At 41.6% G+C, this 25,541-nt stretch overlaps 1 protein-coding gene across 3 annotated transcripts in view; it reads left to right on the forward strand.

Annotated features, from left to right (window-relative positions):
• The first annotated feature begins 745 nt into the window (after positions 1–745).
• The window catches only part of LOC108140476 (A disintegrin and metalloproteinase with thrombospondin motifs 20), a 36,517-nt gene continuing 11,721 nt past the window's right edge, over positions 746–25,541 (forward strand). The window contains exon 1 of one of the 3 annotated variants that reach the window (XM_017263215.2): positions 746–1,970. In XM_017263215.2, the coding sequence (XP_017118704.1) occupies positions 1,596–1,970 (375 nt within the window). In that variant the 5' untranslated portion in view covers positions 746–1,595. Of the gene's footprint in view, positions 1,971–13,459; positions 13,984–15,893; positions 16,245–25,541 lie in introns of those variants that run through there. The other 2 variants (XM_017263216.2, XM_017263217.2) reach the window with 2 other exon arrangements.

Genomic DNA, 25,541 nt, shown 5'->3' on the forward strand with positions numbered 1-25,541 from the left:
AACTAATAAAACTGATCATAATAAATATAAAAAAATCAAACATAATCATAATCGCATAATCAAAGATGATCATTCAAGAGTATGATCAATAAATTAATAAATAAAAAAGATATAATATTTCTTATGAAATTACTTAATTTAAATTTTCTTCTATGAAAAAGGATAAAGTTTTATAATCAAATAACGATCTTTGTCAACTTTCCTGATTTATCGGCCATGTTAAATCGGATTCTGGATCATTCGCAATTTGGACCAGTCGGCCGGATGCGAAAATTGTTACTATGTCAAGATCTTATCTGTTTATATAAAGATAAGAAAATTCGTTACTCTAAAGGTTATAGAACCTTGCGAGCAGCATGTGCGGATTATGTGTGCGAAAGTATCGGATTATAATAGTAAAGAGGCACGTTAAGAGAGGGTTCGAGCGCTCTTTTAAGCTAAGCTCGCTGGAACTCTCTTTCATTCTTCTCTCTTTTTTTTTTATACCGGTATGTTTTGGTATGGGGGTACGTGGTTTAGAGAGCCGATAAGAACAATTTGGAGATGTGGAACTCCAGATTCTAGATTCCAGAATCCAGACTCCAGAGACCATTTCCTTGGGAATCTCAAGCTCACTGGGTTATGGTTATGCCATATCCCTCTATATACATATGTATGCGGCATATCGGCCGAAAGAAGAGAGCAGCTTTTATGGCTGTGTGAGCGATCGCAGATCGCTTGGCAAACTGCGACCGCTTGCCGCGCGGTCGCCGAGCGTTCGCATTCAGTCCGCAGCGGGTACTCAAGCGAGCCGAAACGAAACATCGCCAGATAGATTTACATTTTGTCTGGTTTGAAGCACTTGGTCAGCCGCCTCGTTCTCGTCTGTTTCGTTTCTTTGCGCGCGCGGCAATTTGGCAACTTCTTGAGTTAAATTCCTATACCCATTTCGATTCCGATTCCGAATCCGATTTCGACCTAGATCCTGTGCAGCCATGTCGGCAGTGGCGCAGCAATAATATGCCATCCGATCGGCGCGTTCTCGTGAACTCTGACATGGTGCTGTTGTTGAGCAGCTCTGGGACAACCTTCGCCGCCACCGAAAAGCCAGCAAAAAGAGCCACTGGTACTGCCGAAAAGAAAGCCAGCACAGAATGCCAAAGGTGACCAAGTTAATGGTGCAGCTCGAAAGTGAATGCATTTAGCGCGATGTGTGAAGTTTAAGTTTAACATTGGCCCCCGCCACGAATTCTGTGATTCGGCAAAAAGATTCATCATGAGATCGTACAATCGTATCTAGTATTAAAGTAGTTTATCTTAACTAATCGCAGCCATAAGTGTGAGTCGTTTTAGTACCCACGAGCCGTTGTCTACGCGTTTTTTTTCCGTTTTCGTTTTCAGTTTCGGCGGGTGCGGTGCCCACGGCAACGGAACGAGACAGTCGCATTTCAATTAACAAAATAAGCAAAGCCAAAAAGCCAAAGAGCCAACAAAAGTGTACACAAACGCACAGTGGATTGTGGTGCGATTTCGCGCGCATTTTTGCACGTGCCACACGGCGATTGGAATCGCCAAAAGTCCGTGTATCGACTCGGTTGTCTGTGCATCCGATCACCATGTCCCAGCCGGAAGCCGGTTCGCCGGGGACTGGCGGCCATCGACTGCTGGCCGAGCAGGTGGAACACCCGAAGTCTCCCGCTCACTCGTATGCCAGCACCACGCTCCGCTCCACCACTTCTGGCCACAGCATCCGTACCAACAGCACCACCATCTGCGAATCCCCCGGAGCGGGGGATCCCTTCTCCTACTCCGCCTGCTCCTCCTCCTCCGACGACGATGACGAGGGGGTGGACGCCCTTGAGCGCTGTCTGCGGGGGGCGGCAAACGACCTTGGGGATGCCGGCCTGCGGTACTCCTTCAAAGGACCACCGCCAGAGCTCTACTCGCCCAAGAAGGACTTCATCAGCTCGGGACCGCTGCTGGACAGACAGGTAGGTCCTAAGCCGAAGATATTTGAATTTTTATCGGGAGGTCTAGTCTTCCGCCTCGTGTTTCAGGGCGATCGAATTTGGAGACCGGCCTTTTGTCTTACGATTTTTCATTTATTTTTGTTTGTATTCCTCTCTTTTTGCTTCATCGAAATCGGCTGGCCAAGCGAAAACCAAATTCAAGTTAATTTATTGCATTGATTCCACATCGATGTGTCGAGTTCTTTCCTTTCTTTTATAATTTCGGTTGATTTGTCGATATTTTGGTGTGCTCGTCTCGTTTTTGTATGCCGCATTGTCTTCTTTTTTTTTTTTTTTTTGATTTTTGGGGCTCTCTTTTCGATTTTGATTAAATACCGCTGGGACACAAAGAAAGCGACGACGACGACGCCGTGGCCATCACATTTGAATTCACACGCTTCACTGCACACGGAAAAATAGATCTCGATGTGGATTTGATTTGATTTTCGGCGACCTCACAGTTCGACCGCTGAGTGCACTCTGTGCAGTCGGCATCACTGGCCCTTCGTTGCAGTTCGGAGTGCTTATCCACGCATACTCGAAATGAAAAACTATCTCAGGGGTTATTGTTCTCCATCTGACTGTGACTCACTGGACCCATCCATTTGCGTCAGGGACTGCTGATATTTTGGACGTGTGTTTCCGCCAATCCTTATCGCGATTGCTCTGCAGCAACAATTTTCGGGAAAGTTGATTCTGCAACTAAAGCACATGTCTCACCGCAGATAAGAGGTAAAAGTTATCTAAGCATTGGTGGCAGATGGATAAAAAATAAAAACAATTTAAGACACTATATATAACAATGCTGGTGAAAGAAAGACGCCCCTGCCTGAATGAGTTGCTATCGCAGAGTAGGTTGTACGAACGTTGTTTTACCCATTAGTCGGAGCAGCCAGATTTACATGCAAATGCAGCACACTTTCAAGTTCGCATTAGGGAAATGCCATTGCAATTACCCGAGCTGGGTGGAGACCGCAGATAATTGAGACTTACAAAGCCCAACAAGGCGTGAAAACTAGTCGTTCGGGACGTGTCAACAACAAATGTGGAAGCATGCCCGAAACATGGCTAACTCAACTGACTTACAGGCCATTAGAATTTTATCAGCGTGCGACGAGCGGGCAATGTAAAATTTGAAAAACAACACGAACTCGAACCCGGGACTCTTGAATACATAATACATAATGTTGGGTGCGAATTAGGAAGTCCGTAAGCCCGCCTATAAATGATAACGACGCGCTGCCGGTGCTGCTGGCCATGTGTAATGTATGTAGACCCCTTGGGACAGGATGGTGTGTTCTGTCTATATTCTATTTTATTATATATACCCGACTTTTCGCTTTGGGAAGCACATGACAAATTGTGACATTTTCAGTGCGCTTATTTCGGAGCTGGCTGTGTACTGTGCACTGTTTTCGAAAATAGATTTTTCTAATTCTTTATGTGGCGCCTTGTTTTCGACGGGTCGTGGACACACTTGCTGTAAGTAATTCTCCCTGTATTAGGGTGCGCTCTCCAATTTGTATTTCGTCGACGAAATTTGCACAATGTGTAGAATTTGAATATTTATTTTTTTTTGGTTTTTGTTATTGTTTTGTTTTGCCTTTTTTTTTTTTATTTTTTGATTTTTTTTTTCGTTTTTTGGTGAGTCGTAGTCGTTGCTTTGCGCGTGTTTCTCTGTCCCCTTGGCTTCTCGTTATTCATTTTGTCTTCAATTTATTTCGTCTACTTTAAATAAAAATGAAGACAATTTTGAGCGTTCATTGACATTAAAAATGAGAAAAATAATGCAAAGAAAAGAAGTCTGAAATTGAACATTTGTCAGTCGCCAACATGTTTTACTGATCCCAGCGAAGTGCCACTTAATATGTGGGTGTTGACGAATTTCTGATGAGTATTACCACCCGAAACTCTAGATAGATGACCCGCAAAGGGTCTGCAGAAAATCGGATTGCGGCCTACGTGTAATGATCGTGAATTATTCAGCTCGGCTCTCAGTGATTAATGATATTAATAACCATTCTGAATGCCGATTCGTATGCAAATGAGAAGGGCGTGGACCTGCGGCCCTTTGAATGGACGGGGTGACAAATAATTTGTCGGAATATTAATGCCGTCAGTGAATAAAAAAGAAACGAGATACAATAGCAAAAAGCCGCGAAATTATTTCAACTAAAAAATGCCAAAAAACGACCAAATAATTTTAAGTGTGATGGCGGGGCGTGACTTTAGGGTGTTGTGCTTATGCTTTTCGTTGGTTATTTTCAATTTAATTTATATTTTTTTCGGCAAAAGATATATACGTGATCTGCATGCAAACACTTCTGCGAAGGCCCGCATCCCCTGCCCCTCCCCTCGGAAAACCACCCACGTTTCCCACAAGAGCAAAGTCCCAAGTGCTCATTTCCAGCAAACGAAAACTGTCAAAATGATGAAAAAATGTTTATAAAAATCTTAAGGTTTAATTAACTGCAGAAAGTCAAATGTAGTATGCTCTTTTTTATTATTCAGTTTTTTTAATAAGAAATAAAAATTTATTTGAGTTCTATTTGGCTGAAACCATATTATTGTAATTCTTTGCACCCATTAAAATGAGTTTTTGTTTTACATGTATAATATGAACTTAATTATTATGATAAAAATCTATATTTAGTCAACCTTTAAAGTATGAATATTTTATTTATTGGGTGTAATATTTGTTAACAAAATTCAAATTAAGCATAAGCCACAGAAAGAGTATGGGAAAACATCATAAAACCATTTCGCACCTGACAAGTGATTGCTCATTTTAATTAATTCTTTTTTAATTTATCAGTCAAGATTAATGTTAAACATGTTCAATCTGGCTAAGAGTTGGTTTTGGAAACCGAATTCGCTGTTGGCCTAGCCGGGGTTTCTGTGTTAATAATTTAAATATGGATTTTAGCGGCCTTTTTCGGCGGGGTATTAGCATAATTGGGGGCCGGTGTCCATCCCCGTCAGCCAAGCTAATCCACTCAAGGCGAAAACACCTCTAATAATTACCTATCCAATTTTTCTTCACATTCGGGTGATTTTTCTATCGATTTTGTATCTTGTGTCTCTGCCGGTCGTCGCAGGTCGTGAATGAATTCTTCAACAAATTATTTGAGTATTTTTGGTCAATACAAATTTGTTAAACTGACTCGTGGGCTTACATCAAACGCCGGAACCGCCCATCGAGCACAAGCTGGTTTCATCTCGACTTGAATGTCTTCGGGCCTATTTCAATGCTTTATTTGGTGTTTAGTCTAGGCCCCATCCCCATTCCCCATCACCATTCCTAGTAGGACGGGTCCGACCAGACGGACCAGACCGACCGACCCGACTTACCTGCCTATCTTAATGATTTTTATTTATATGCTGCCATTTGTTGTGAGCCGTCTTATCGCGTTTGTGACCATTTCGAGCCAGAGCGTGTAACATCGCTTTACATAAATCCATTATATTTTATTTTTAACGACACTCTTTTAATTATTTGGCCCGCTGGTGGCATCATCGCTCCCATCTTCACGGTCAAGGCAGCAAATGCTGGAGATGGAGGTGGAGATGGAGCTGTATCATCACGGCATTATCGATACTGTCTGTCGCTTTGCATATAAATTTGGGACTCGGAATCGGTCGAGACGAGGACGTACTCTTTGGGGCGGTGTGTCTTTATTCATATGCTAAACTCTTCTGAATTCAGAAGTCAGAAGTGGTTTGGCTGGGCCGACGGGCCCGGCATTTATTTGAAAGCAATTTGGAAACCTTGGGGCATCATCACTTTATCATCGCAGGCGGATGGGTGCAGCATAAGCCGAACGCAGTCCGCGATCTAAATACAAAAAGAAGGTTCCCTAATGGCATCGCTGTTTTTTCGTTATTGTTTTATTATTGTTCTCTGGCTGCTTTTTTATTAATATTTCAAGGAGGAGGAATTCGGATATCTGCTGTTCTGTGCTTTATATGTGTCTGTGGTGCCATTGTTTCGATTCCTCGGAATTAGACGAGGCATTGCGGTTCTTAAACTGCGATCTATGCGGGGTGTTATTCATACAAATATACCCTTTCGTTTATGTGGCATGATTTATGGAGCAAGTGATGGCGCATCACGTATACGCCCAGTGGTGGCTACCATGCAGTTCCTGGTCTCCTGGCTGACTTATGGAGTTCAACCACAGCCTCAGCTTCCATCCCAGACCCGTTCTTCTGGGAACCCCGAGCGATACCTGACATCTATAAATATAACGTATAATCGCATTATTGCCACACGCCCTCTGTTTGGTGAAATCGAATATTTGCCATCTCTCTGCCGCAGGGCATTTGCCTAACGGTTTCGACAACTGAGCGGCAACCTAAAACAAAACAGATCGTCATTTGCATAGAAAATCACTTCGAAGTCATTAACAAATCGACCTGTTTTATTTATTATTTATTTACATTTGGCTAGTGGCTTTATTTAAATATTTCCGCCTTTTAACATTGTATCCGATTTATGGTGATAGCTAAACAGGCTAATCCCGTCCAGAAACACACATGTTGGTTTTCTTACTCTTAAAGTGATGTAACAAGTATACTTATCTTAGATTTTCTAACCTTAAAGTGTATTTTGTTGCAGACAATGTAAAAACATGGTATCATAGGCGGCAATGCAGTTTGTTTATCACAGTGTTATCTTTACTCTTCTAAGACTCAAGATCACTCATGGCTTTTGTGTGCCTTGTGATTACCGTGTATGACAGGCTTATTAGAGACATACTTGAGAGCTGGTAATTTGTAGACAAAGGCTTCAGCCGGTATCAGGGGATTTCCAATTTGTATCTGTTTAATTTCACACGCGTCCCGCAATTTATCTTACGTAGACCTAGGACCACACACGTGCTATCTAAAGTTCTAGGGCTTTACGTGAACCTACTCGTAGATGCCAGCTCGCTCAGCTGGCAGGTGATAGATAGGTGTTAATTTGCAGGGATAGAAGTGCACGTCACGGCAAATTTGGTATTTACCCAAATGTTTAGCAATACAAAGCACACATCTAAAACCATGCTGCTTTTTTATAAGCGGCAGCTTACAGGGCATGTGAATACACAGAAACATTTATTTACAGAGAGTGTGTTTTTTTGCAATTGAAATTCATTGGTTCTTTCATTCAAAATATAAATACATCATCCTTTGAAAATAAAAAAACATGTTTAAATGCTTAAAAGATACGCTTGTTTTTTTTATATCAAGTTGCCAAAATATTTCCGCTCTATATATATAACTTTTATTTTTATATGTAGTTTTTATTGGCTCGGCAAGACAAGAATATCACACTATGAAAAAAAACAGGTTTACAGCCAATTTATGTTATGACAGTCTTTTAGTTAGTATGCGATATTGGGTTGAAAATATGCATAAAATATTTGGATGAGTGATAAAGTGCTTTGTATTCCGTTTTTTCTTTTACTGTGTACTTAAACCTAATTTGTGTGCGTGCGATCGATGTGATCTGCAAACGATCTACGAGGTTTTGCTAATTAATGCTGATAGCAACAAGTTCAGCTCCCTTATCTGTATTACGTTGCCTGACTTGCTGCACGTTGGCGTTCAGCTCAGCTACTCGGCTAGACAAACACGCTTTTTGTTTCTTTTTATAACATTAAACACAATTTAATAAAAATTATTATTTCTATTTTTGGCAGCTCTCACGAGCTGATAAGCATATTGAAGCTGGAAATTAATATTCTTTAACCTGTTTGGAAATATATTGGGCTGTTTAGACTCCCGAGAAAAACGCTCGATTATTATTTGATTGGACCTCCGTTTTCAACATCTACAAATTTAACATGTACTGAGTGAACTTGGCCCGTTCTATTTATTATTTACGCAACTGCACTTACCCATATGTTGAAACAAATATATTTTTAACACGTACAATTGTCTGTGTGCCGGGGCTATATCGCCCATTTCGTTTTTATATAAAATGCATATACTATACACTCAGAAAAACACAATTCCTTGATTTTAGGAACAATTCCCTAAGTTAAAGAATAATGGTATTATACAAAAGCCTTATTTTTAAGGCCATTTTTAGGTTTAAGTTAAGTTTTCTGAGTGTATAAACGAAAAACGAAATTCTTTTTACGCAAGCAGGAACATGAGCACAGTGATGCTCGGATTCCGGCTGCCAAATAGCCTTTGGCAATTAATACAGAGGCGTGTGTAAATGGAAATCAAATTTAGATTAAAATAAACTCCCTGCCATAATATATCATGCATTACGTACACTCAAACGCAAACAGTTGCTCGGCGCTTTGCTTCCATTTCCATGGGCAAAACTTAGCCTTTGCCGTAAAGATAGCGCGTCAAAGGTGGCAAAACGTAAAAATAAACTAAAAAAGCAAAAGCACCCTTATTAATTTTAGCACTCCAGACAATTGCCACAAATTTCGGCAAAGCAGGCGTGTCAATTGCTGTACAATATAAACAAATTACTGTGTTCGGTAGTAACAACTTCAGCCGTTGGTTTTCTTTTTTTTTTTGCTGCCGGCAGCAGGCGTGAATTTGTCAAATGCCAAAGACGATGATGGCCACTAGGTGGCGCTGCCAATGGTGGAGGAGACAACGTTTAGTGTGTAATTACGATTGTGTTCGCCAGCGAATTAGTCGCTTGGGCCAATACAAATACAATTACCCGCTCCCCTCCTTGTTATTGTACAATTAGTTGTATTTATGCTGCTGCTTGTGCGGCGACGGCTGTCGCTGTCTGTCATACAATAATTAAACGACCATTAGGCGTATTTAGCTCACCGCTCGGAAATTTGGGTCATTACCAAAGCAAGAAATCAGCCCAAACGGAGCCCCACACACGTGCTGACCGTCGATCGGATGTGTTTATTATGATTATAGTTATGATTATGTTATATTGCCTGTGGGCCGTTGCCTGTCTGGCTATTTCGCTGTTTGGCTATCTGCCTGCAGTCACCAGCCCACCACCCACTGGCCGAACGCATCTGGTCTTCATAAACATTATGGAATTCATTATTTAGAGCCTGTTGGCCGCCAAACCAATTTGCATCAATATCCACAGCCCCAGCAATATCAATGATACATATAAGCCAAAAGGCGAAAGTCCGGGGCTGTCATAGATTGCAGCTGTACGGATCGATGACTATCCTCGGTACTGGTCAGTGAAAAAGTAAATTAAAGTGTATTAAGATTTATGAGGGAGTCAAAACATAACACATAAAAATGCGTGGATGTAGGGAGATCTTAGACTTTATGCATCACCAATATAAGTACTTCTTTTAATTGTTTCTGAGCCATTGAGATCTTATTAATTCTCAAGGAAGGCACATTTTAGAATAACCTAAACACTTTAAACTTAATTGTTATAAAGCACGAATGATTATAAAAATAAATATTTACTACCAATTTATTATACAAATATGCATGTCTTACTCACTATAACTCTTAATTTTCTCTCAATAGGATATTATGATATATATGCTACCTATACAATGCAATAAAGAACTGCATCTTGATGCAAAATAGTTAGCACCTGTCTAAAGTGCCAGGTATCTAATAGTCGAGGTTGAGTATGAAACACTTTTTTGTTTCCAATTATTGAGGCGTGCGTGAACAATTCGAGGCGTGGGAACTCTATGGCTCCATGGGTTCTCGATTCACAATTCACAATTCGCAATCGGCCATCCGCAGATCTCAATGAACGTGGCCGCAAGCTGGTGGTGCTCTTTAGCGCCAAAACCCGGGTCTCCAGCGGTGGTGTCGAGGTGGCTTGCCCGGCTTTTGGCCCCAGGGCGCTTGTCCGTGTTTATGGGCTCACTGACAAACTGACAAACTGACAACTAAACTCAATTATGGCCTAATGAAATCGGCAATAGGCAAAAAAGAGACAGCGGCCGGGCCGAATAATGAGAACTGCCAACGCCCGGCCGGAGCTCGCAGAAACAGAATTAATTATTGTTAACCGTAACAGTTTTTGTTTGCAAACCTGCCAGGCATGTGTCAAGGAAATTGGGTCAGATTTGGTCGCTGGCCCAGGGCACCAGAGAATCGCAAAACTAGTTTGGGGCCCAAGTGAAAAGACTGGCGGGCTTGACAAAACATATCCACCCGCAAATGAACTCTTGTTCAATTTGTCATGCCGAGCGTGACAATCGAATCGGTATTCGATCGATGGCCACTGGCCATGCTAAGTAGATTGATGGCAGACCTATGCCAAATTAGAAAAATTAGAATAAGAACGTGGTAGCTGTTTGCTGTTAGCTGGTAGCTGAAAGCTGAAATTGGGGGTCATAAATACGCGCGGTTAACGAACGCCGTTAAACGGCAGAGACAATGCAAATCGATAAACGAATGTCTGGCAGTGAAACACATTTGTATGGATAGTATGACCCATTGATTTCGCAATCCATGGCTTTGCGAATCGATCGATCGATTGATCGAACGATACGATCGATGGATCGATGGATCGATGGGTCTTTATAATCCGGTCTCTAAGCAGATGTGCGTCGTCGAGAGCTGTGCACATAGTGCATGGTACACAGTACTGGGTTACGGCACACCTTCTGATCAAGAGTGGCCACGACTCTGAAGGTGGAGGAGCCAACTAGTTACTTGTGAAACTACGGCACTACCCACTAAGAAAACAACGTCTGTGACTAAGTTCGCGTATGTGGGTCTGTTTGTTCAACAAGAGCGTTCGTGTGTACACTCACCGCTTTTCAAGTACATCAACCTCGAGCGGATCTCGCTGGCTTACCAAATAGAATACACTTGTGCCCGCCATGCCAAACGGCATAATTATTAATATTCAAAAATATTAAATCGCGTCTATAAAATGCCTTATTTTCCTCACCTTCCACCTTCCATCTGCCATTTTCCCCCATCAGATCACAACGAAACAAAGCCTTCGACTGCACTGGTTAGCCCACTTGCGGGGCAAGCTTCCAAATAGGTAGTGATCCGCAGACGAATCGATAGACAGATAAAAGCCGAAGTGGTTTCATTTGCCAAATTTGCATGATGAGCTCGAGCGGTCGCTCCTTTTCTGGGCTAAACAGCGTGCAATTAAAATTAAAGCAATAATTGCCTCGCCATTGTTGCGAGCAATCAAACTTAAGTTTGGTCCCCCCATTAATAATACGTTTTCGTAGAGCTCCAAAAATCATTTCCTCATTTGTCGCCGAGGTCGGGCTGTAGAAAAGCACAATGGCGCGGCCCTTTAGGCAATTGTGTTTACCAATCTCTTAGGGACGATCGCTTTTTACGCATCCCCCAAAGTCTGTGAGGCAAACCATCTGCTGCCCATAATTATCGGACTCTAGACTGGGCCAATAGCGTTCGGATCTTGTAAACATGTCAAAGTGAAACCAAACTAATTGCCTGAGCACATCGGACAGCTGCAGGAATCTGTATTTAAATCTGGTGGATCTGGGATCTAACATATAAGATCGGCTGGGTGGCGCCCAAGGCCACTCGTTTTCGGATGACCAAACTTTCATAATTTGAATGTCAAGTGCGTTAGGCGTTGACTACTCGAACAGATGCTGCCAAATTCAGAGCGGACATTAATTTTAATGGCGTCTAATTGTCAGAAATAAAAACGGCCTCTCAATGGAGTCCACAGATCGCGTCTATTGGATACCGAGAATTTCGTCTCGTCATGCGCCCCAGTGGAGCTGTTAGATGATTCTTGTAAAACCCCTTGCGCACCCAGCAGCCAAAGATACAAATAATAATAGCAATTTCAACACATTTTGATGAGAACTGTCAAGAAAATTAAGAAATTCCAGCAGTACAGTGGCCATCAGCGTCTCGTTGCCGACCGCTCTCGCCTAGTTAATGAATATAATCTCTTTTGATGGATTGAACAGTCGCAGCAGCCCAAAGCCCACAGATCAAAACCCAACCCAACCAGGCCCAAAAGCCAAAGCCGAAATCTGAAAGCCGAAAACCGAAAACCGAAAGCCCCAAGCGCGGCTTTCAATGGCCAACTGGCAACGGACAACGGACAACTGACAACGGACAACTGCCAACTGCCATCACCATGAACTTGGCGCAGTTTTGTCTCTTACCCATTTTTCTGTTTGGTTTTCGGTTCAATTCATTGTCTTTGTTGTGTGCTTTTTGTTTCTCGTGCGTAATAATATAATACGAAAAATTTATTAATTTTTATGGTTTATATTTTGTTGATTTCTTTTCGGACCGCAATCAGTTGCGTATGAGAAGTGTCTCACTGGTAATCATCAGCGGCTTTTCGCAGCAGCTCGACTTCATGAGATACGTAAGCGCCCACTTGCAGATACCCTATAGAAACCAGAATATTTGCTTTTGCCCTGCCATCTAATCGCTTAAATGCTCGCTCGATTATCTCGGCTTAATTAGTTCGGCCATAGATTGGCCTTACTGGTTATCAACAATTAGCATTTTGGCAGTTTAAATAATTTAACAATTAGCAATTAGCTGGTCTTATCCGATCCTGTCGCTGGTTAATACAAAATGGTCAAAAATTCCTGATCATTTGGTCTTTGGGCCTAACAGTTCCGGTTCAAAGTTTTGGCCAGGGCACTTGCCAGTCTCAATTAACTTGGATCTTATCGGGGCCCAGCTCTCCCAAGGAATCCGCCTTATCGCTGGCTTCTTGGCAAAACCAGTTTTCCCCACTCCGGCTTCTTAACCTTCTTGGCTGCCAAACTTCATGGCTGTCGGTTCGCATTTGCTTTGTGGGCGCAAACGGAGATTTAATGAAGCGTTAATAAGTACCCAAACAGGCCCTTCAGGCCAGCCAGAAAAAGGGTCTTAAATACCTTCTTGCCATTCTCATTCTCAGTCCCATTCCCATTCCCCTCTGATGTGTATCGATAAAGGCCGGAATGTCATGTATGTTGTTAATGTTAACCCTCCAGGGCCCCACTTACTTGTATGATTGCTTTTGGCATTTGCATATGCCTTATTCCATATCCCATATCCCATGTCCCAAGATACTCCGTCCAATCGGCATGTGCTCGACCTATGTGGGGTATGCAAACACCAGGCCTAAGTATTGTATATGGATATGCCATGCTGAGCCCGCGAATTGTTAAATCCATCCAGTGTTCTCATTAGTGTTTGTACAGTTGTTGTAATTAAGATCGGCGATCGGCGAGTGCTGTTGTTTTCAGCCACAGACACAAAACTTCTTCAATCAGACGCCACGAACCCGTAATTATTTCAGCCCATTTTTCATTAAACTGTAATAATTCATTAGGGTATTATAAATATACAACATATACCATCCACAAATCGGATACTGCAGATGACAGCGGCAGCGCGCCCTTCCTTGTCTTGTACATTGTGTTGCTGTTGCCGTTGATGTTGCTGATGCTGTTACTGTTGTTGCTGCTGCTGCTGCTGATGCTGCTTTTGCGGCTCTTGTTGTTCTTGGTGGAGCAGCTGTGGCCGAGGCAAAAACCAGCATCTGCGCCATCCGCCTGCCACCAACACAAGTGATCTTTCAGTCGCTTGCGTGACGCAGAGCCGTTCATATTTGCCTGCTCCTCCAACGCGGATTCAGACGCGATCCAGAGTTCCAGCGATCCAGCAATCGCAACACCATTGACTATACTACATGTTTGCCGCAGAGCAAGGACCTCCTAATTTGTGGCGAGGCTTGGCCGCTTAAACGCCTTACAAATTGCGCAGGCGCAGCCGATGCAGCCTCAGTTTAGTGAACCCGAGACCGCGAGTTCGTTTCTTTTTTCGGTGTTGCTGTTGTCGCTGCAATTCTGCCGAGATCGTGGCATTGTGATTGCATGTTGGCGTTGCGTCTGCGCGACATTTCAGTGCTAAAACGGTGGGCACAGAGTGCAGAGAAAGGAAGTGAACAGTGAAAAATAGGCGCAATCAATTAGAGACAATGTATCGCAAAATGCTGGTTTCTAGTGGGGATTTTCCCGCAGAAAAGCAGCAGAAAGCACCTCCACCCACTGCATTCGTGGAGGTCATTAAGGTAGGCGAAAAGCTTTAGGGCTCTTCCCCATCAAGAGAATTTAAATTGTAAATCCACCAGCAGTAGCAGCCATTTATATACACAGTGGACCAGTGTTGTCGTAAATAGTCCGACTCTCAATTATTTTTTATGGTGGCCAAGTTGCGACCTCAATTGGCAGGCCATAAAACTGCCTGCCACAATGTCTAAATACTAATATTGCTCTCGTTGCCAAAGTTGCTAGCGAACTTATGCTCTCTAATCGCGCAGCATAGAGTTATTGCCTTGTTTTTAAATTCTGCAAGTAGTTGCAACAATAAAAAACACTTTTAGTGCCCAATTATGATTTGATATGCTACTAATTAGAACATCAAAACAATCAAAGGCAAAGCTAAGAGCTTTTTTTATTGGAGCGTTTGCCATTTAGTGAACTAGGATCTCCGCACTCAGATCATCGACCAAAACAAACCCACAGCTTTCGAGGTGCAATAAGACAAGAAAATTAAAAAAAAAAAAACAAATTAGCGAAATCATTGCTGGTTGAGCAAGTTTGATCATCATTAAAGCCAAAAATCTATGTTTTGTATATATATGTTTATAGCTTTTATATCGAATTAATGTCACTGATTCAGGGACAATGCCATAAATTAGAGTTAATTTGAGTGCAAATAACGCAGGCCAGTGGAAGCTAGAAAAGCCGTTTGCATAATAAATTGCATACTTCCTGGAAGACCACCACCAAGTCAATGGTCCGAAAATACCCGCCGAGATCAACGCTCCCACATGACGCACAGTGGGGTAAAAGGGGTCAAAAATGTAGATCAAGTCAACCAACCAAAGATACAACAACCAATACATTTGTTTCTAACAAGTTTAATGTGTATAAATGACATTATTAAAATTATTCTATTATATTATTTTATCAGGTTATTAAAACTAATTATTAGTTGGCATTTAAAGGGGTTTTTGATTTTTAAATTTCGTTTTTAGCATTAGCTCTCAAAAATGGAGCCTGTTACCCTACTGTGAGTCGGTTGGATCTCAGAATTATAGCCTTATGTCACAGAGTGCGGGCGAGGCACGAGCGTCTTTCGTGTGTCATAGACATTTGGCAATTAGAGCCAAAAAGCGGAACAGCCATCGGCCGAGAAGACAGACGACGTCAATTTTCAGAAAAGTCTCAGAATTTGTCAGGGGCGTTCCGATTTTATTTGGTCATAAATTCGCACGAATAGGGCGTTGCTGGCAGTGCCAAGCTAACGAAGCACAAAGCCACTCCCAGGCAGGCTCCAGATCCATTATTCTTAGCATTCTACATACCTCCCAGAGCCCAGACTTGCATTTTAGTTTGGGAACACCGCCAACCGCCAACTGCCAATTGAAACAATAAACTTTTCCGGCGGCGCCGAGGTCAAGTGCAGAGCGACGGCCACAGGGCGCCAGAATAGCTGGGATTCTTCCTCCTCTTGAGAGATATCTTCGCTATTTGCATCGCATTTATCAGATTGTCAAAAGCCGCTGCAGATGGTTACAATCGCGCACTGCGATATTATTAGTCGTTGGCACAGTGCGGCGGCCTGCTAGAATAAGTCGAATAGTAGATAAAAAGCATATTTGAGAATGCCTGTGTGTATAAATGGTATTCTAAAATTATTTTCGAGAGATTAAACTTTTCGACTAGAGGTGGGTGCGTGAGCCTCTAGATTTTTGGGAGAGGGAAAGCTCTTCTAAAGAGTTTTCGTATAAGTATTAGCTACACCTTGGCTTGGATGAAAAATCCCCCGGCGGTGCCTCACATTTCGTCTTACCTGCTCTCTTAATCATATGGATACGCACAGCTTCATCGTTGGATTGTTTACACAGGCCAAACGCTCGCTGAAAACTAAAGCAGAGCGGGAAAATGCCAACGGTTTCTGAAATCGTTTCGTCAGTCTATTTTCGAGTTTCGCACAGGATCTGCACAGCCGCTGCAAACGGCAAACGATCGCGAAATTTTCTATATGCCGAGAACTTTGCGAAAATTATAAATATCATAATTCGAGTGGGATAACTTAAATTCAAATGATAAGAGATCTTTTAGTGCAGCGGAAGTGCAAAAATAATTTCGTACACAGTCAAATTAAATTGCATAAGATTTATGTGGGAAGATTAATTTAGTTCCCAGCGAAGACAAACGAATTTTTAAAAAACTTTTGTATTAAACTATAAAAATTGTGAATAATTCGAGTGAATAGAAAAATCAAAGTGTGAAGAATTGTCGTTTCCGAGCTGTTGACTCATAGGTGAATATATTTTTGGCTTATTTTCTGATCTCTCTTGCACTAAATATAAATGCTTATGGAAGTTTTAACAAAAGACCTACCGCAACAGAAAATTCAAAAATTAGAACTACAATATTTCGAATATTTTTAAAGTAGATTTAAAATACGTAATTTCGAAACAAAAGATATGTCTTAGATATCTAAGATATCTTTCATCGGAAGGAAAAGTACATAAATTTCTGAATCCCATAACTCGTAACTAATTTTCTTCTGATGCTGAAGAGCAAAACAATATAATTTGCTTACACGTGCCTACTACTAGGGCCTACTTAAATTTATGTTTAAATTCTTGAGAGTAAAGCATTTGATAAATATTTTGTACTAAATGCCGGCGGGCATAAGAAATCTATTTTTAATAGATATTTTACAGGGCGAATATAATCGAATTGAAATTGAAGCAATGTTTATGCCAAACATTCACAGATTTCAGCGCCACTGTTAAAATAAAATGAAATCGAAGCACAATAAAAATCGAAAATTAAGTAAACATGCCCTTTACTAAAAATAATTATACCAAGCGAATTGCTGGCTCTGTAGGATGTGGGCAAGCAAAAAGAAAAAGAGCAAAATTATTTTGTTAACTTTTTTCAAGCGTCCGCGTAAGCAAACAAAATAGAAGAAAAATGTGCGTAAAGAAACTGTTGGAAAAATAAACAAAAAAATGCAAAAAATGTGCTAAAAAAAATTTAGACAAATGATGAGTGCGAGAAGCTTTGAGGTTAAATTTATGGGAAAATAAAATTTCCAATAGAAACGACCCGCCGAAAAAAAGCAAAAAAAAAAAGAAATGCATGGAAACAAGAGCGATCGAGGACGCCGATGCCGGGTCTAAAAATAGCTCAGTCAGTTTTTTTTTTAATTTCCCATTTTTCTTATGTTTATTTACCATGCTGTGTACTTTCTTTTTTGTTTCTCTTCTGTTGTGTGTATTTGTGCCAATAGACAGAAGCGTGTCAGAATTTTGATCTATGTATTTTTTGAAATTAACTCTTGTGTGCAGCGAATTGAACGTTTGTCGACTCGAGAACGGCCATAAAAATTATGATATAACACAGGCAGAAAACAACAACGAGGAAACAATAAAACTGCTTAATTAACCTACCAACAAAAGCAAAAGCAAAAGAAACGAAGCGAAAGCAGCAGCTAAATGCTCAAAAAAATGCAATAAAAAAATGTGATATATACAAGACATAAACAAAAAATTATAAAAATACACCAGCAATTTGACAATAAATAAAGCACAAGAAAAAGTATAGCGGCAAAAACAATGCCAATAAAATATATATTAAATATGTAAAATAAAAATAAATAGCAGACAACACTAAAATAATAACTGTGGCACATGTGGGCCGATCTGAGTGCTTGTCTGGGGAAATATTTTCCGTTTCTGTTGGATTTATTAGCTGCTACTAGACATCTTCGGTTTGACTTACACATCTAGATTCTAGAATCTAGATCCATGTGCGAGTGTATAAAGATATTTCTCAAGAATTTTCTTCCTCTTCGTGTGACAATTTTTTGTGCTTTTGGAATTAGGAGAACAGCCGGCGACAAATAAATAAATGTTTTGAATGACACCAAAAAAAAGAAAAATAAACCGAGCCAAGGCGTTAATTTTTAGCAAGCATCGCTGAGCCGTAAATAAATAACAAAAAATGTTATTATGGAATCCGAGCTAAGTGGCGGGTGTTAAAATCATCCAATTCTGCATTAGCATAGTGCATTGGTATGCGATTAGGAAGCACTTTTAGGCGATCCGAACCCCACATGGCTATCACAATGGAAAAGTCGTACTGCAAAAGCGTTAATAGACACATCTAAGTGTTGTTGTTTGCTGACAACTACGCAAATGCAAATGCAAAACAAAAGCCGTCAACAAAGCCGGAGAAAGAAACGTGTCGGAAGTTGCACGACAGCAGAACACGCTGATATTCCCATAACTCTCGTTAAACATTAATATAACATTTGTCTGATTACTTGCTTTACTTGACCTGTTCGTGTTTTCAGTCTTGTTGTTTATTTCTTTGCCTTGCCCCTCCTTTTGGAAGACCTTTTGTTGTTAATTTTTTGGTGCGACGCACGCTTTTCGATTGCGCTTCCTTTGCTTCCGTTTATTGTAAGATCGATTTAAATAAGATCCTCCCCTTTTGGTAGGGCCATCAATTTTAATTATCGAACATATTAATCAGTCGCAACTTTCGCATCATTAAGATTAATGATGCCGGTCAAGCTGGTGGCAACGGCAACGGCAACACCAACGGCAGCAGCAACATTGCCGCCACAGCAGCAAAATCAGCTGTACAGCAGCAACCATAGTGGGCAATAACAACAAATATGCAAATAGCGCACTTCGTTGAACTCGAACTCGAACTTGAGTGTATCGCCAAAAAAAACCAAGATCAGGCAGGGGATCAAAAGCGGAGCAAATGAGCTGTGGCAAACGTGATTAGATCGCCTATTAATTGCTTGTTTAATTAGAACTCAGATATGGGAAAACGAGCGTGGAACAGGGTTTTCCCCCATTCCGTTCCCATTCCCCGTGCTCCATGCTCCAAATTACCAACACCCAATCTCGATTCGGAACCATAAATAATGTCGCGTTTTGAAAAGTGCAGTGACCCGGCCAAATTTTGATATGCTCAGACATGCAGACGTACTCACACGTAGAACTGCTTATGCGGGTAAAATACTTGGCTCTGGCTGATTCATATTCATATGTCCCGTTGGAGGGCTTTCGGGGAATAAGTGAAACGGGAATCGCCGTCAAAATCAAATTCCCAAATGCAGTCGGGGGTCAGTGACGCGCCTCAAACGTCAGCCAGCCGTCAAATGTCGACGCTCCTGACGTATCTGGCAGATACAAAATGTCCGCGCGCCTCGCAAGCAATTTCGCAGGGATTCGCAATGAATAATTTATGAAATGCAGAGAAACTGCCTCCGAGATCTGAATGAATTGACAAAGGCACACAGAGAAAACAAATGTAACAATGCTATATGGAAGCTGAAGGTTTACAAATGCACCAACCAAACAACACGACATTTTTATTCAAATATTTACTTTATACGCAATGGAAAATATTATTTAGAAATGCTCAAAATTTTGCTCAAATACCTATAATAATTACATTCACTTTAATATTTTATTTATTTTATGTATTAATATTAATATAGAAATTTACATTTACACACTCTACTTTAAAAAGAAGACAGAGAAAAGAAGTTTAACTTAAGTTTTTAAATGCTGTCGAAAATTTGTATAATTTAAAATTTCATATTTTAGAAAATTTATAATATTAAAATAAAAATTTTTAGTGATTTATATCAGTATTATAAAATTAAATTTTCTATTACATCAATCTATTTTGCAATGTGATATTTATAAACACAAAATGTAATGGCTTTCTTGTTTCCGAGGAATTGTTTCTCACTGTGCAATTGTGACTTCTTCCTAAACTCAAACTTCGCCGTTGGCATGCACTTCGAGTCATGGGCATTCACTTAACTGGAGGGCCTGCTTATGGGGCGAAGTTGGCTGACTGACGGACGGACGGACTGACGGACAAAACCGACTGAAATACGAGCACGAGCCCAGCATATGCTCATGCAAATTTTCAGCGATTAAAAAGCCATAACTTACAGTATCAACGCAAAGCGTTGAGGTTAATTGACAGACAACCAGACAAACTCGCCCAGACACAGAAAGACATACAGATACACTTTTAGCCAGTGCTCTGAAATTAACACTGCACATAAAGAAAAACAAAAATGACAATAATTAGAATAAATGCGAATGGAGCTCGAAGGTTTTGCAAAGCTTTTCCGCATAGCTCGCGGAATGCAAGTCGCCAGACGGAGCACATGTTCTTCGGATTTCACATCTGCTGTTTCCTGGGCAAAAAGGGTCTCATTGAGTATTCGGCTTCGCCGGAACCGAATTTAGTGCAAACTCGAACTGCTGATGGCTGTTTCCGTGGAAGTTCCTTGGCTTTGAATTCTTGGCGCGACTCGGTGTCTTGTGAGATTCCCACAGACATGCTTGGTCAGGAGGAATGCGAGCCATTGAGCATCGACGAAATCGATACGGCCACTAAGCGGTATCCTTTCCTTCAAAACGAGAACAAGATTGATATTCTCCATTCCTTAGATCTTTTTAATCCGATGATTGATGTGGCGCCATTCCACATTGCCGAAGTGCAGTGGAATCCCGCTCCAGGTCTCCTTTTTTAAATTCTCTTAATGCCAAGTGACTGTGACTGCGACAGTGACAGTGACAATGACGAAGGCGCCCCCACTTGGTTTCAGAATACGGAACGCACTGGGGGTGATCTTCCAAATACCAATAGAATATTATGAAATTCCAGAGCCCATTCCGATTTGTTTGCTTTCAAAGCATAATATGCGGAATGGGAATGGGCATTCCAATCCATTTCTCTTGGCTCCCAGTTGGCTCTCGATATTGTACTTTGAACGAATCCCCACCAGGCCACCACAATTCTCGACTAGGCGAGCATATAAAATTAATGAATCTCACCTGCGGGTATGTTTTCTTTTGCCCGCCGCAAGTCTTAATTGCCGAAGTGAATTTTCCAATCCATAATTCCTCGGCGGTTCTTGTTCGTTCTATTCGAGCATGCTTGCCATTGCTATTTTCAATGGCTTTTTCAGGCGAGTGTGCCTGGTCAATGAGTCAGACCTTGGCCATTTACCTGTGAGTAACTTCGGGCAGAAAAATCACATAAACGTCTGACTATTTTCGTTTAATTAACCCAAATATTTCACTCATCATAACCGCGAAAGTGTAAAAATAGATTTATGGCTATTTATTGACTTGATGAATTAAACTGCCCTGCCTAATAAGTCAAGCAGGGAGGACGTGGGTCGCTCAATGGATGTGCACCAGTCCGATCGCGATGCACGTCACGTGATGCTCTTGGCCAGGGGCTTAGATGGGGCTGGTCCTCATGAAATACGGGCTGGTTGTCCCCCAGTGGTCACTCCACTGGCGCCATGGGAATGCAATTCATCAAACTGCTCGTTTGGCATTCAATTGGTATTGCTGATCGACTCAACTGTCGCATCAAAAAGGCATCCCATTCGAAATAAACGCCTTCATCTGTAATTTGCCAACGCATTGTCGATGTCAAGGCGGGGAAGACCCCTCCGATATCCAATCAAACTAACGACCGCGTCAACACAATGTTTACATGACTGCTGAAGCTTATGCTGATGATGATGATGATGATTTCGATCGGCGCTGGCGACAAGGATGAGTTTGAGTATGGGTATGGGTATGGGTATGGGTATGGGTATGGGTATGGGTATGGGTATGGCAGGGGCTCAATTGAATTGTCAGACTGGGACTCGTTACTCAAATGCATAATCAGAAACAATTAAAAACACTGCACTGCCAATGCCAAGCTCAACAAGATTGTTTAAGAACAACAGAACAGCAGAGTCTGCGCCAAACAAAAGCAAACAGTATGAGATCGTGCCACTGAATCACTGGCATTTCAAGTTTATTCACATTTCCTTGCTTGCAAACACAAACTACTGGCTAAATTTACCCCTGATTGTTTGTTTGCCTGCCAGCAAAAGCGAGAGGATAACACATGGTCAGCCGGCCGGCTAATATATTTCCGCCAAGGCGGCTCATATCAGAAATAAATCTCTTGTATAGATATGTTTATCCAAAGTGCTGCATACACAAAGGCGTTTGCCAGTGCATCAGGTATTCCGTGTGCGCACCTCTGCTCTTTGTGATATTTTTGAGTTTTTAAATATTTATGAGTCGCCGCCAGCCCACAATGCAAACAGATACACAACATTGCCGCCGTGTCATTGACATCGGCGGTCACCAAAGACAAGGACGTCGATTTGGCCCTGCTCAGTTTCAGCCGTTCGGCGGATAAGACAAGATCGTTAACGCCAGCGAAATAAGCACTTTGTTCTGATAGTGCGGGGAAAAGTTCTGCGCTTTTTTTTTCGGAATTTATGGCATACCTGATGCCAATCGCGTTTGTTTAGACTCAGCTCGGCGATTATTTAACCCAATAGCGCTTTTTAATTTGCAACCTCAGCGAACCACATAAAAAATAAACAAGAGAAATGGCTGCTCTTCCGCTGCCCTGCGATCCACTCACATTCCTCCGAGTTGCCAGGCCATTTAGGCGCAATCCACATCCACACCTTGCCGCTGCGAATGGGCCATCTGTTCTGTGCCGCCCACCACCCACCGGTTTCGCAGAAGAGCCGCCTTCCTTTGAAGTGGCGGGCAGTCGAGTAAATTCGGTTAATTTACAGCGTTTTTTAAATCATTGCCCCGAATTTAAATTTCTGAAACGAAACGGCTCTCTTAATTGTCTTGTGATTGAGGCTCGGATTTCGTATTTCCGAAGGTGTGCCAGGTGCAGAGCCTGTTCCCATTCCCATTCCCATTCCCACTCCTCGCCGCGGGGATTTCATCTCGAGCTGTCCAAATAAACACGCACACACTTTGTAAGCGCCGGAGAGCAAATAAATATTTGTAATTTATATGTTTCTGACCGGCGTGGGCAACACACCGCAGATACAATAAATAAGTCGGGTGTGAGAATGTGTTTCGAAGGCGTAAGGCTGCATGGAACCGCGAATGCACTGCACTCCACCCGGCCAAGGTTTAAGTCAGGAAATCGGCATAACCAGTTTTGAGAACCCAAATCGGAGAATTTATGGCAAACATTTAAACAAAAATTCCTTAATTTACCAACTAATTACAAGCATGCTGCTGCAGCGCATAACAAATTGCCAAATGTTGGCACATTGCGCATTGCTCATACGCAGTGTGTGCCCATAGAGATATATTTGCTTGTCTACGCTTTTATATCGCACGCCACTCGCAAAAGTGTGCCGAATAAATCAAAAGCAAAGCCATTAAACCGTGTATTAAAATAAAAAACCGAGTAAACAAACAAAACGGGCTTAAATCGAATGACAAAACCCCAACCCAATGGCCGGGTTACAATTTAATGGGCTGTAAAATCTTAACGACTATTTCGGGACAAGTGCAGCCTGCAATCCCTGAGTCATCCGCTCTTCCCACGTTCCAAAATAAACAGATCGAAGTTGCCCAATGCTGCATACATAAATGTAATTATTTAAACTAATCTCTTCGATCGCCATGGGGACGGTCGGTGGGAGCTCGCCGGGCCAAGTTTTTTCTGTTTCTGTTTTTTGCACACATTTTATGGAACGAAAGCTAAACAATGTTGATTATTTTATAGTTTTGAAACGATCGAATGTGTATATCATAGGATTTCAAGGTTACCACGCAGCAATTAACTTGGTCTTCGGCATGTGCCATGTGCTCCTCGGGCATAGAAAGCATACACTGGTAAAAAAAAGTAGTAAATCCATATAGTTTAGTACTCAATTAAAATATTATTAATATCTGAAAATTAAATTTCAACTGAAGGCACTTTAAACTCTAATAAATTGCATTTTGATCAAATAGAAACATGTTTAATATGTTTAGTTAAATATTTTAATATCTAATCATGCAGTTTAATATGGATAGTATTTCATAATATGATTTCATCTAGAAATTGAGAAGTAAGATATTTATATTTACTATTCCCCTTTTGTCTCAGTGCAGAAAGGGGAGAATGAGAAGGAGGAGGCATGGGTGGCAGTAAACAAACAGCGCTCCAGATCTCTGCAAGGAACACACCCATTGCCCTTGAGACGGCTGGGCCAACACATGGCAAAAAGCAGGCGTTGTCCAGCCAGCCAGTCAGGCGACCAAGTGCCAGTGCCAGACGGCTGCTCGTCAAGCCAAATGGAAGCCGATTACGAAGCCGCTCGATTGGCCGATTCTGTCTAATGCATTTTGTAGCCCATTTTCAATTAAATTTTTGCACATTTTCGTTTTGGCCGAGGTTATTGATTGAATTTGCGATGATGGCTTTCAATTGTGAATTTGAAGTTGCCAATGCACTTCACCCGAATGTTGATTTCAATTTAGATATCTGAATGCAGCGCAAATGCATTTCCATGAACTATTTACTCCGAGTCTGTGCGGTCATAGACGGAATTAGCTTGGCGCGTGGGGGATTCACCGAATGCCCAAAGTTTATCCATTCCAATGGGGGACCAAGACTTTTTCCAGGGAAGACCATAGAAAATGATTTTATGGCCATGTTTTTCGCCGGCTGTTTACCGGGGTTTTTGTTTTCGTTTTGCCATTCGATTTTTGGCGAATTTCAAGGGCCAAGCGCATCTCGCTTCCCCTTTTCAATTCGCAAAAGGAAAATGGTAAAAACATTTCCACGAAATGTTTGGCTGCACATTGAAAATATTTACAAATACTTTCGCCGGTCGTGACCAATCTAATTCAACGTAATTCCTGTGTTTTTAAATAATTGCTTGACTGCAATTGTTCTTCGAAATATTTGCCGTCGTTTAGACGCATATATGAAGTCCACATTTTTAATTTAACGAACACTAGTACTTTGTTAGCTTTCTGAAATTTCTGATATCAAACTATGTGACGACAAATGATTATACATTCGACTAAACAAAAAACAAAAGTTTTTAAGGCGTTTAAACTAGCAGAAAATTTGGCGGGAAATATTTTGGAAACCATTTGAAAATCTTGTATGTATTTGGCAGTTGGCCATTTATATAAGGTTTTTGATTTTGTTTGTGGCAGTCACGCATCGCACATGCATAACGGCCCCAAAAAGCGCACGCCCATAAAGTGTACAAGTTTATTTATCATTCGCCAGCAGGCACTGTAAACACACGCGCCCCAAATTATACAAAGTGGAAAAGTTTTGGCAATACAAAGTAAGAACGCCAAAATGCATGTTGCAAATAGCATATAAGGTCAGAATGGCCTGGATATTAATAATTGTGGGAGGAGTGCGAAAACGTAATTGAAATCTCGATCGACGAATGCTGTGGATTATTCCAAATATGTGGCTACAAACGTGATAATTTGCAGTTGCGGTTAATTTCCTTTCCATTCGCGGTTTACGCTGCGCATGCGCAAACTCCAATTAAATCGAGTATACGTCGCGTTGGCCAAAAGCGGCGCAGGGCGCCAGCTTAGTCGGCCAGCACTGCAATTAAGTCATTAAATACAAATTAACAGCAAACAATTGCTGGCCAAGCCACAATCTCGGGCATTAGGCATTGGGCATCGTCCATAGCCATGTAATTAAGCATACGCCGCGTTGTCTGGCCAGACGGGCCACGCATTCGTCGGTTAACACCTCCGAT

Source organism: Drosophila elegans, unplaced genomic scaffold (assembly GCF_018152505.1).
Source record: "Drosophila elegans isolate 14027-0461.03 unplaced genomic scaffold, ASM1815250v1 contig_476, whole genome shotgun sequence".
NCBI lineage: Eukaryota > Metazoa > Arthropoda > Insecta > Diptera > Drosophilidae > Drosophila > Drosophila elegans.